General features: G+C 40.3%; 1 protein-coding gene across 1 annotated transcript in view; it reads right to left on the reverse strand.

Annotated features, from left to right (window-relative positions):
- Positions 1-3,575: 3,575 nt before the first annotated feature.
- LOC103810120 (interleukin-1 receptor type 1-like) overlaps positions 3,576-12,704 on the reverse strand; it is an 18,026-nt gene continuing 8,897 nt past the window's right edge. The window contains exons 7-11 of the mRNA XM_009083009.1: positions 11,460-11,580; positions 8,778-8,923; positions 7,515-7,658; positions 6,059-6,223; positions 3,576-3,952 (exon numbers count right to left, since the gene is read on the reverse strand). Coding sequence (XP_009081257.1) covers positions 3,576-3,952; positions 6,059-6,223; positions 7,515-7,658; positions 8,778-8,923; positions 11,460-11,580 — 953 coding nt within the window. The remainder of the gene's footprint in view (positions 3,953-6,058; positions 6,224-7,514; positions 7,659-8,777; positions 8,924-11,459; positions 11,581-12,704) is intronic.

The raw sequence follows: 12,704 nt of genomic DNA on the forward strand, positions 1-12,704 counted from the left end.
AAACCAAAACAGCTTCTCATAGGGATGTACTCTGGACTAGCTCCTTCTCACCACAGACACTTAACTTCCACTTCTGTACCAAGTCATTGAATCATAGAACCATTAAGGCTGGAGGAGACCTCTAAGATCATTGAGTCCAATAGATGTCACTGCTGGAACCTCCAATCCCTAAACCAGATCCTCCAGTATCAGATCCAGATTCCTCTTCAACACTTCCATGGATGGTGACTCCACCACCTCCCTGGGCAATCTATTCCAGTGCCTGAACACCCTCACAGGGAAAACATTTCTCCTAACATCTTATCTGACTCTCCCCTGTCTCAGCTGCTCTGATACAGCAGTCCTGTTAAGACACTGAGAGTCACAACTTCTGCTTGCCATTGTTCATTCTCAGCATGTTTTAGTGGAGGAATGAGGAAGGGAAAAAAAACACCCAGCAGTGCTATATGAAAAAAAATATGTAGTGCCTTTATTGAATTTTAAAATGGACCTTTTTTTCAAAGTGCGTTTACATGACACACATGAAAGGTTTAGGATCATTTTATAAATATACCAAAAGGAACAAATATTTTTTTAAAATCAGTATTTTGGCTCAATCAAACAACTTTCCTCTGGCTACAGGTAGGGATAACAAGTAGCAGTTTTTCATTCGGTCTATTCCAGTCAGCAGAAGTGATTCAGGAGGCTTGAGGTCACTGGAACTCTGTTGGCTGGGCTGGATACTGTGAGCTGTCAAGGTGGAAGCACAAAGTCAGTATTACAACCCTAGTCCTCAGAATATAAATACCATACTGCCAGATCTGCACATTTGATACACAGATCTTCTTGCAGAAGAGTTCTGTGACCAAACAATACTGTCCTAAGGTGGAAGCGTCAGTATTACAACCCTAGTCCTCAGAATATAAATACCATACTGCCAGATCTGCACATTTGATACACAGATCTTCTTGCAGAAATCCTAGTCCTCAGAATATAAATACCACACTGCCAGTGTCTGATCTTCACATTTGATACACAGATCTTCTTGCAGAAGAGTTCTGTGACCAAACAATACTGTCCTATTAAATTCTATTGATGTGCACCATAACAATGAGCCCTGTTCAAATAGTGCCTAGTAACTTCAGATGGAGCTGAAGGTTCTTTTACCCTACAACAGGCTGTCACTGAATACACACCATACTTAAAAGCAGACTGTGTGCAACTAAGTGAATGTGGCACTCCATAACTAGTCCTGGTCCTCCCTTAGCACTTCTCTTGTGACTAAAACACAGAGTGAGAACAATCTATGGGCATCTGCATTGGTCTACACATGCATTACATTCATCAACGAAACACTTCAGTACCATGACAGTTTAAACTCATCTGATGTTTCAAATGCAATTTTTTACCCCTCCTGTTCTGAAATGAAGAGATTCTTATTCCATTCTGGCCAAACACACACACAACTCACAGAGCTCAGAAGACACTGTCTCTCAAAAGAAGAGTTTCAAGTATCCAGCATACACTGAGACAACCAAAGCAATTTAGGTGGGAGAGGAACCTATTTCTACTGGTTTTGTTACTTATCATACAGAATACGAGGGGCAGTTTTGTTTGGTTGAGGATGGAGGCATAAGAAAGATGCTTGATCCATGCAAGAAGCCAACACTGCAGTGTCCAAATGAATAGATTAATTGAGAAGGATTCAGATCATGATTTTTTTCATACAAATAAGCGGAGATACCAAAGGCAAATTTCTGCCTTCAAAGACAATTTGGAAAGTGATGGAGGTTGACACAACAGCAAGTTGGTTGTTTCAAGATAAGGGAGTTGCAAGAGAAAATATAGGTTGGAGTTTATACAGGAGGAGAGCAAAAAGTCCTGCAAGAGACAAGCTGATAGGGCACACAGAGGAATTCAGTTGCAAGCAGCAGTTAAAGGCAGCAATAGTCAAATCCTGAGGCTTAAATATACAACAAGATCTCATAACTTTAAAATGTTACTTTCAAGGACAGACTGGAAAGCACAGGAATTTGTCCCTCATCTCCTGTTTCCATAAAATTCATAGCTTTAAGCAGCATGAAAGAGGTCTGACAATTTTTTTAAGTCAATCAAATAAATTCCCTGTCCTGAAAAACAAATTGATCAGTACAAACGATGTCACTGCCTACACATAAGTCAAACGTAACTTCAGAGTTAACAGCTGGGGCATACACAATACTGTATACAATATACTGTGCATGCAATGAAAGAGAAAAGATTCAACATATACACTAAGTTTTAGCAATTTCCTTTCCCAAACAGCTGTTTGGAAAGCTGTGACTGCAGCCTCCAATACACAGTCACCTCAGACTCCTTATTTCATCAGGGCAGAGGGAAAAGACAAAAGTCAGCAGCTGCAGGGGATAACACAGGGCATCTCTCTCTCTCTCTCTCTTACTTCAAGGAGTCACTTGAGCAGCAATGCTTTTTTAGGTGTGTTTTCTAAAAACAAATGAAATGCATGGTCTCACCACCCCTTTTCTTCTCCAACTGCACTCAGAACTCTTTGGGAGCCAGGCAAATTCATTAATCTGGGAGAGAACTATCCCAAGGAAAAGAATTCTTTCTGCCACATTAGTCTGTTCAGCCAGTTTCAGCTTTCAGAGCTGACAAATGCTAGAGCCAGCAACCTGGCTAGGAACAGGAGGAAAGATCTGGTCTCCTTCAGCACCAGCAACCCATGGGAAATTGGTCCCCTGAAGACCCTTGAGCTGGTCCTTAAGGTAAGGTAGATTAAATCAATCATCCTGCATCCTCCATGAGAGACATTGTATCCTTAGCCAACTGTTCTACTTGGGTAATATATTAAGCCTCAACTGGGAAAAAAAAAACCTCTTGAGAATTTTTTGACTCAATACAGCATTACAAAGGTATTTTTACGCTGTCTGCCTGCAACGAGTGACTAAAATTGACACTGTTCTTTAAATTGTGAAACAGATCAGGGAAGAGTATTTATGCATTGTCAAGTTCAACAGCACTTTTTGGGGGGTTGGGATTGTCTCTTACCTTTTCTCTTTGATGATAACACGCTGATGCAGCAACACGGGGATTTACCTTTCAGCAAACTGAACAAGGCAAATAACAAACTTGTAACAAAGAAAAGTTTTGTGTCATTTCATTGAAAAAAAATGAAACAAACACATTTACTGACATCAATCATGCCCATTACATGATATCACAGCTATAATTAATATAATTCCCTTCATATTCAAAGTTGCATTGCAAAAACTCCAAGTTTTCTGTTTGAGGTTTTTTTTGATATTTCTTTTTGCCCTTCCATTTTTAATACCAAATAAATTCCACCAAATCACAGTGTGATCCTTGGAAAAAGACTCGGAAACTTCCTACATGTACTGCTGCTGCTATTTCAAGGTGTTCCGTTGATCCAAGCAAAAATAAAAACAATTCACATCTGTAGATGAAGCTAGAGTACCTTCAATCCAGAAAATCTGGGTAAGATCGTCTGCACAAAACAGACCCACTTGACCTTCAGTCAATCCATCACCAACTGTGTGGACTGAATTAGTCATGAAGTGTCTTTTCTCTTTTGTTACTTAAGGCAAACTCAAGTCTTTTGGTAACAAACGCAATCCCGGGGAAGATCCACTTTTTCTGGATGGCATCTGGTAGCGCACTTTCTTCCAGAATCTGGTCCCTGCTGAGTGAGACCTTTGTGAGAAGTCTCCTTTCCATCGGATAGCCCCATGCTTCTGCTTAATATATTTGATGGATTCTGGCATGTTTGCATAATCTTGGATTTTTTCAAGTTCAATGAGAATGACTTTAACACCATCTTGGATAAGAGCGTTGTGCATGGCTAGCTGCTTCTCAGACACATCTTCCAGAACACTGTAACAGGAGGGCTCTGGGACTAAAACAAGTATCACTCTTCTACTTTGGCGGATTTTTTCATCAGCAACACTGATTGAGGCTGTAGAGAAAAAAGGTTGTGCAAAATGAAGGTTGCATGTTTCTACTCTTTGTTACTAGAGTGCTGCAGCTGGTTTGTTCACTGTTTGATAGTTAAGCCAACACACTTCACATCAGAAATAGGGACAGGATATGAGAATGCAAGCAGTTAACTTGGGTTAGCCAACTGTGGAGATTGGGCCAGTGCAACACAATCTGACCCCATCACACTGCATGCCTATATTCTTGCTCTGAATGAACAGAGAAGAGCTACCAACTATCTACAACTTATCTTGCTAATGCCATTTTATTATGATCATAGGTGCACATGCAAAAAAAACAAAAGTTCCAGAAGGTCCACAGGACCATTTACCTGAAATAGCCTGTTCTGATATGCTTAACAGTTTTTGTTACATGTAAGTCAAAGACAAAGGAAAGAATCCTCCCTTCAATGGCATTTCAGACAATTAAGTCTCAAACTTAGTTTACTGGGATGCATTAAGAAGAGCATTGCCAGCAGGTCAGGGAGCTGATCCTGCCTCTCTGCTCAGCCCTGGTGAGGCCACGCTTCATACTAGAAAACTACTACCAGCCTGTTCAAATTCCCCAGATAACCTGTGTTCCTGTGCAGCTTTGCAATGGGACAGATGGTTACTGATGAGCTTAGCCAGGAAGAAAATTGATTCTTGGATAGCTTTGAAAAAACATCACTTTATACTCTGCAATGCTCAGGGATTTTCCAGTGCAGTGCTTGAACCAACCAGCCTGGGCTTAAATCCCTCACCCACACAGTCTGGAGCTGGACACAGTCCTCAGGAGCACATTGGCTCAGTGCTGCAACCCAATAAAACAAGAGGCTATGGGCAGAAGCTGATGCCCACCTGAACATGAGGAAGAACAGCTTTCCTGTGAGGTGAACAGGTTGCCCAGAGGGGTCGTGGATTCTCCTTCACTGGAGATATCCCAGAACCATCTGGACACAATCCTGAGCCATGTGCTCTAGGGTGGCCCTGCTTAAGTGGAGAGGCTGGACCAGATGACCCATTGTGGTCCCTTCCAACCTAACCGATTTCGTGATTCTGTGAAACAGTAAAATATGGTAAATACCACACAAAAGTCATGGGGCTTAACCCCAAGAACAGACTACTGCATTTTTTTCAAGCTGGAAAAAGTAAAGCAGCACTTTAGATTCTACTTCTTAGGGAACCCATTTTTCTCAAACCACTACCAAAAATCCTTCAAACATTAAAAAAAAAAAAAAAGGAGTGATCCATGAACCACCTCATGTAAGTTCATTCAAACCAAATGGTTTTTAAATAAAATCTTCTGGTTTAGGCCTAATGTGCAAATTTATTCACTCTCACAATTATCTTTTTTAAGTCATATGACCAGGAAGGATTCAGAAACTTTCACCATTTCACCTGACATAATTAGTTGGTGGGACAGACTTTGCAATTCTCAGTGTCAGATGCTAGACATTTAAATCTGTTGCACATATGCACAAGAGAAAACCTCCACAACGATTTTAAAGCCTTGCAAGGAAGGCAAGGCTTGCTAAGAATTTTTAGGAGAGATAACTAGCCCTTGATACAGCTGATCATTCCTGACAACTTGGTGTTGCTTTGCATTCTTTTCTTTTTCCCACCTTCACTGTCTAAGCATCCATTATACCGTTCATTGCATCCTGCTGGTTTGACAGCAATTCTCAGAGCAAATAAAAATGAAACAGCAGCGACATCATCCTGTCTAATGGCACCTCAAAGCAACAGGCTTCCTTCACACCACTCATGAGACCTACTTTTCCATGTTTCCTGCCATAAGTCATCATTCACAACCACAATTTCAACTCCTCTTCTCCTCAGCATCATTCCATCTCCAGATGTCTAGGCTAGCTAGACACTGAAAAGAATGGGAAAGCTAAATAATCCTAAGGGAAAGGCTGGGATAAACAGATTTGATGGGAGCCCCCAGTGCTGTATATCTTATTCTCCATCAAAGTGAATAAGAAAATCACAGTCCATTTCATGGTAAGAGACATTTAGAATCCCATGTGATTGATTGTCTGTTCCTCAAATGATTTGCAGGTCAGTGAGAAAACTCAAGTCTAACTTGTCTGCAGACAGCTTACCTTCTCCTGGTAAATCATCCCTCCCAAATATGAAGAGGTTATATCCACACTGTCTTTCTAAGACCTCTGGTAGTATCTTCAGAGCAAAAATATCCGATGAATATGAGCAGTTCTCTCTGTTCTTTGGATACAGAACATAAGCATCATAGATCTTCTCATCTGAAACTAAGGAGTGAACAACAGGATTTATATAAAAATGGATTCTAAAGATACAAAAGCAAGCAAACAAACAAAAAAAAAATCTCTAAACTCTTTTTTCACACTTGAAGCATTATTTTAGGTCCTAATCCTACTATTACCTAAGCATGTCTAAATATACCAAGCCTGCAACACTTGTAGGATCAGACCTTCTAGAATTCAGGATGCTGAATCCAAATATGCAGTAGAGACCTGCGAAATTAGCTAAGTTTGAATATTCTTTTTTGAACTCTAAATCAAAAACATTATCACTGAAATATCTGGAAAACAACAGATCCAGGAGTACAACTGAGACTTAAAATTCCAGCTGCCATACAACTCATAGGCTGCTTTGTAAACTGGGGTTTCAAAACACAGCAACCACTTAGACACAACAACAAAAACAAAGGAAGTGGCAAATTGTATTATACTATGAATCAGGGGAGGTTTAGTCTGGATATTAGCAAATAGTTCTTCCCCCAGAGGTGTTTGGGCACTGAACAGCTCCCAGGGCAGTGGGCACAGCCCCAAGGCTGACAGAGCTCCAGAGGCATTTGGACAACACTCTCAGGCACAGGGTGTGATTGTCTGGGATGTCCTATATAGGACCAGGAGTTGGATTAGATGATCCTCAAGGGTTCCTTTCAACTCTGATTATTCTGTCATTCTGTATTAGAAAATTTGAAACAAACCTTTCAGAAAGACCAAATTTAAAAGACTTCAAAAAATCTCAATACTCCTAGAAGATATTTTCTGTTTGCCTAGGCATGTACCTGCTCTCAGGTGTTTGGAGAAGACCAGTACTTCAGCATACTCTCATGGATAGCAGCCCTATCAACAATTTTGCTGAATGCCAAGAAAATTAAATTTACAGAAAGTAAAATAATCAGAAGAGCCTTCAAATAGAAAACAAAACAAAGTCCTATTTTCCTGGATCATCTATGGAAAAATATAAAAACCCCAAGAATTCCACTGTATTACTGCTTTTTGTAAGAACAGTAATGAACAGAAATCTGAAAAACTGCTGTCACAATAGCAGGCAAACCACTGACGTGGGTCTTCAGGGAGAGGAATGCTCATACTGGATTCCTGGAAAGTTGCTGATTTTTGATTCTGTAGATGCTTTTGTTATCCAAACTAATTCTAAACATCCTAAAAACATATTACCCTTTCAAAAATCCTAAGGAAGACCAAGACCACACCCCATGAGGTTAACTCACTGCTTTGCAAGGGAAGGTGGAAGCTCAGTACAACACTTAGCACTGTTACACAAACATACCTTTTTTGCCCAAGAAGGGTTGGCACAAGTCCCGATACCAAAGCACAATATCAATTTTGAAGATCTTGTAGAGAAAGAGAGCAATAAACACTAAAAATACCGAGGAAACTCCTCCTCCAATTAAGTAACCCTGAATGTTTCGAGCTGCAGCAGCATGGAACAAGAAAGAAAACAAATAAACAAAGCTCAATTATAAACTGGAACCAGGGAAAGACAAGAGACATGCCAAACTGTTTAGTCATTAAAATATTTTGCTTTTTAAAAAGGAATGAATCAATGAATAGGCCTGAAATATTTTCATGTATGCTTTCTTCAAATATTGTTATTTACCAAACCACCTGTTAGCTTTCAGAGAAAAAACTACCTTAACAAGGTGACAAATGAGGCTCAGATTCACCTTCAGGCAATGATTTGTTTACAATGTGGCCAGATAAGTTTGGGAGTAACATTTGCTATGGGATTGGCTCCAAGCTGACCAAGCCAAATCAAAACAAGCTCACCAGAGACCCTTCTGCAGCTAGATTCAAAAACAAATGGCTACTTAGAACACCTGGTGATTTGCTGTTTTTAAATAAAAATAATTCATTTCTTCAGCCTTCTATTTGAGTTTTCAAAGCTGATTTTACCTCTACATTTATCTATTAAACCAAAATTTCATGCTTGCCAGAAATATAGGTCAAACTTATCCTTGTCTCTGAGCACTGGGGTCTCCAACAAGTGGGAGGACACTCTCAATCAACATGCATGAGCCTATCTAGAAGGTGGTTACACAGCACATGCATCAGTAATGGAAAGTCTATAACCTTTTAAAGAAATCTATTTCATTACATCACTATCATCATTGCTAGATTTTTTTCCTACTATACAGGTTTGGTTTTTTTCTCCTAGCAATCTGAGCCCATGATTTGTTACTGAACAAAAGGTTCACATATACACTCATGTTCTTTTGACACTCTGTTCCAGACTTAGCTATGACTTCTGCCCAGGTCTTTTAAAGTGGCCACTTTCACTGCCCTCCTAGACACACAATATCCTCTGATCCACATTCTTCTCTAAGTACAAGTGTGTGAAATGAAGCACAGTATTCCACTGAGATCTCCCACTTGCTTCAAATACATTAGTCTCTCATTCATGTTTCCTAAAATACTGAATGAGAGAAAACAAAGCAAATCAAAAGTGCTATTTTCTTTCATTCTGGCATTGTCAAACCAGTTAAGAAGTAACTGTCATTGATCACCATTTCATCAAGATGAGATCTCTTACCTGGGCATTCCAATTTGATGTAGGCTGTAAATTGTTGAGAACCATATATGAAGTGACAGAAAAATTTGTGAGCATAATCCTTTGCTTTCACTTTTGAAATGTTGAATTTTGTTCCAGATACAGCAAGTCCATGGGGCAACCCCTCTCTGTCATGAAAAAAAGAGTAAAAAAGAAAACATCTGTATGGAAACTGACTATCTGTGCTTAAGATGAGATAGATTCATCTATCCATAAATACAAGAACATTTGGGGTTTTACCTCAACAAACCTAAGTAGTCAGTGAAGCACAGTAAATATACCCCATAACAAACAGCTTCATGAACACAGAACATATTGAGTTCTTGGTTATTTCAGGAGGTTTTTGGAGGGTTTTTTTGCTGAGTTGGACAGAGTGCACCATGAGCAGTTTTGCAGATGGTACAAAACTCAAAGGGATGGCTGATAGAACAGCTGCCATCCAGAAGAAGCTTAAACAGGCTGGAGCAACAGGCTGACACCTCATGAAGTTCAAAGTAAAATACAAATCCTGCATCTGAGGAGGAATATTCAGACCCCAGGTATCTTGGACTGCAATAAGAAAAACACTGCCAGCAGGCTAAGGGAAACAATCCTCCTCTGTTCAGCACTGGTGAGGCCACACCTGGAGTAGTGGGGCCAGTTCTGAGCTCCCCAGTACAAGAGATGTATTGATTTTCTGGAGCAAGTCCTGTGCAGGGAGGTGAAAATGATGAGGAAATAGAGCATCTGCCATAAAGGGAGCAGGGACTGCTCAACCTGGAGAAGAGAAGGTTCAGGGGCAGCAGATGGAGCTCATCAGTGTGTGTCAATAACTGATGGGAAGGAGTGAAGAAGGAGCCAGGCACCTTTCAGTAGTGTCTGCTGACAGGACAAGAGGCACTGAGCACAAACACTTTACCATCCTAAATTCCACCTGAATACTTTTTGACTGTCAGAGTTGTCAAACACCAGAGCAGGTTGCCCAGAGTTATGAAGTCTCCACCTGTGGAGATACTCAAAACCCAACTGCACAAAGCCTTGAGCACCCTGTTCTACCTGACACTACTTGAGCAGTAGTAGTACTATGTAATCTCAAGAGGTCCCTTGCAACCTAAATGACTGTGTGAATGAGGGACACTACAAACCAGTAACATCTAGTAATAAAATGGCAAGAGAAAAATCACCTTCCAGGAGTTTTTATACCGATGATGAAGTGGAGACCACTCTAACCACTCTAACAGACTCCCCAAGCCCACACTGCCCACAGTCAATTTTCTCAACTTGAGAAAAAATGATAAACAAAATTCACAAAACTGGGTAACTGTGGTGTGAAACGACAACAAATATGGTGATCATAGACTCATAGAACCATCAAGGTTGGAAGAGACCGCCAAGATCATTGAGTTCAACCTGACATCTGCTGGAATCCCTAAACCCTAAACCAGATCCTCCAGTGCCAGATCCAGACACTTCCAGGGATGGTGACTCCACCACCTCCCTGGGCAAACTATTCCTGACCACCCTAATAGTGAGCAAAATTTTCCTAGCATTTACATAACATATTACTTTTATGTCTGATAGCTACTGCCATAAGAAACTTGGAGATACAGTATGTTATCCTGCTAAATACCATCTTGCTCTAACATACATTTACAAGAATAAGGTGAGAGAGACTGCAAAAGGAAGGTATATGCAAACTGGCATCCTACTCTATATACCAAAGTGATGTCACCTGATGTACTCAGAGAAGAGAACTCATTTTGAAGAGCACCCTAAAGAACCAGTTTCTGTTAGATAAATACTTGCCAGCAACTTCTGTCATGGTATGCCAATATAAACATCATTTTGCAACATGTTCAGGATTCTTTGAGCCAGTTTTAACTTTCCTCCCAGTAGAGGAAAGATTTACCACCTAGGTGTAACCCTCAAGTCCATTATGTTGGCCATGCCTACACTATGGTTAACTCCAGAAATTCAACTGCTGAGAAATCACTATTATTTTTTTAAATAAAACATTAATATTGCAATTACTTTCTCTGATACTGGATAATTTTCTTTGAATTATTAATCCTGTTAGAACTTGCACAGGATGTATTCTTGCACATCTCCATCTCTGGCATGGGAAAATTATCCCATTAGAAATGGAGATCACTTCCAAGCAAACCACAAATCTTAACAGAGGAATGCTTTGAGTGAAATATGTTAAATGCTTTTCAGGAAGAGGTATTTAAGAGTAGAATCAGGTTTCAGAAGAAGCTGAAGATATTACGACTATAAACAGCTATGTGAAGCTGGTTAAGATAATAAATGTCATGCTCTGAAGAATAATGGACTTAGCTGTGCCTTAGAAAGCATAAGCTGGGGCTCTAATATTTATGGGCAAACAACCATGTACACAGATCTCTAATGAAAGTAATAATTTCCCCTCAAGGAACCTGGGGACAAAGTCAAACAAATTCCTTCTGGAGGCCAGAGATAGATGAATTAAATAAATAATCTCACCAGCAGTCTGCAACCTGACTCTGTAGCCATATTCTGCACTGATGATGGCAGTTGGTGGAGAAGGCAATGTTTCTGCATGAGTGTGAACTGATCAGCTGAGATCTTTTTTGATCTCAGTTGATACTGAGTATCAATATCAACTTTCTTATTAATAAGGATAGTATTATTATTAAGGATACTTACTCATAAAACTGTTCCCTGTAGGTGCTATCAAAGATATCAACATCCTCATCATTAACTTGCCAGAATGGAATCAAGCCATTTATGCCACTTGATATGTTACATTCCATAACTACATGAGAGCCTACAAAAAATATTTAAACATAACAATTGAAGGTCTGGTAATAGGAGCAGGATCAAGGGGTGAGGGAACAGGTGGGAAAAGGAGGGATATAAAAAAACCAAACTATTTACCTTATGAAAAGCAGAGTCCCTAAAACTCAGCCAATTGTAAGCCAAGTTTGGGTGTCTATGATCTGGATATAAATTCCACCCTAAATGCAGGTGTCTAAATGTTTATGCCTGCATGTAGACTAGATATCTAAGCTAGCAACAGAGCTCAGCTCTGCTGAAGTCCACTCACATTAAAGTAGATAACTCAACTGAATGGCTCTCTAGACTCCACTGAAAGATCTCCAGGGCTCAAATCAGTGGCATGCACAATATATGGTGACATCTGAGATGCTCTCAAGCATCCAAGGTATCCGTATGGATTTGTCAGATAGGACTCCAGATCTCCAACAACCCTGAACTCCTGGAGTAGCCAGACCACCCCAAACAGCACTCTATGTGCAGGCAGCTGAGTTGAGCCTCTGTTGATAATAGCATGAGCTCAGGAAAATAAATCCTTATCCATGTGCAAATACCCATGTGCAGACATCAGCTGAATCACATTCTTAGTGACAACACATATCTTTACTCCAGGTCAGTCTTTTGGCCAACAGTGTGCCCTGGGATGGTTTCTGAATACTCTCACATCCTATTCCCAGAGCAAGCTCACCTGTCACTCTGCTCCTTTGCCACCAAGAGTTGAGATCTTGCAGAATGCCTCAGGATTAAGCAAGCCAATTTGCACAATATATTTATTGCCAATGAATCTCAGAAAGCTCCACATACAGGAAGGAAAGCAGCTTTCTTGGACTCCTTTTCTTCTGTATTTTACCCATGGAAGTTATGATTTGACAGGAGAAGGTGGGCTCTCTCAGTTCACCTATGTAAAGATCTGTGTTTCATTTCCCAGGACCACATCAGATCTAGATGCTTCCACCAAGAGATAGTTTCTAGTGTGGGATAAACCTTTATCTCACATACAAAGCAGTGAACAAGAGTGCACATAGAAATCAGAGATGCTCCCTGCTCTCTTCCCTCATGTCACTGTCTACAACCACCTCTTCTCGGCCCAGAGAATCCTACAATAATTGAGGGTGA

This window comes from Acanthisitta chloris, unplaced genomic scaffold (assembly GCF_000695815.1).
Source record: "Acanthisitta chloris isolate BGI_N310 unplaced genomic scaffold, ASM69581v1 scaffold9649, whole genome shotgun sequence".
Lineage (NCBI taxonomy): Eukaryota > Metazoa > Chordata > Aves > Passeriformes > Acanthisittidae > Acanthisitta > Acanthisitta chloris.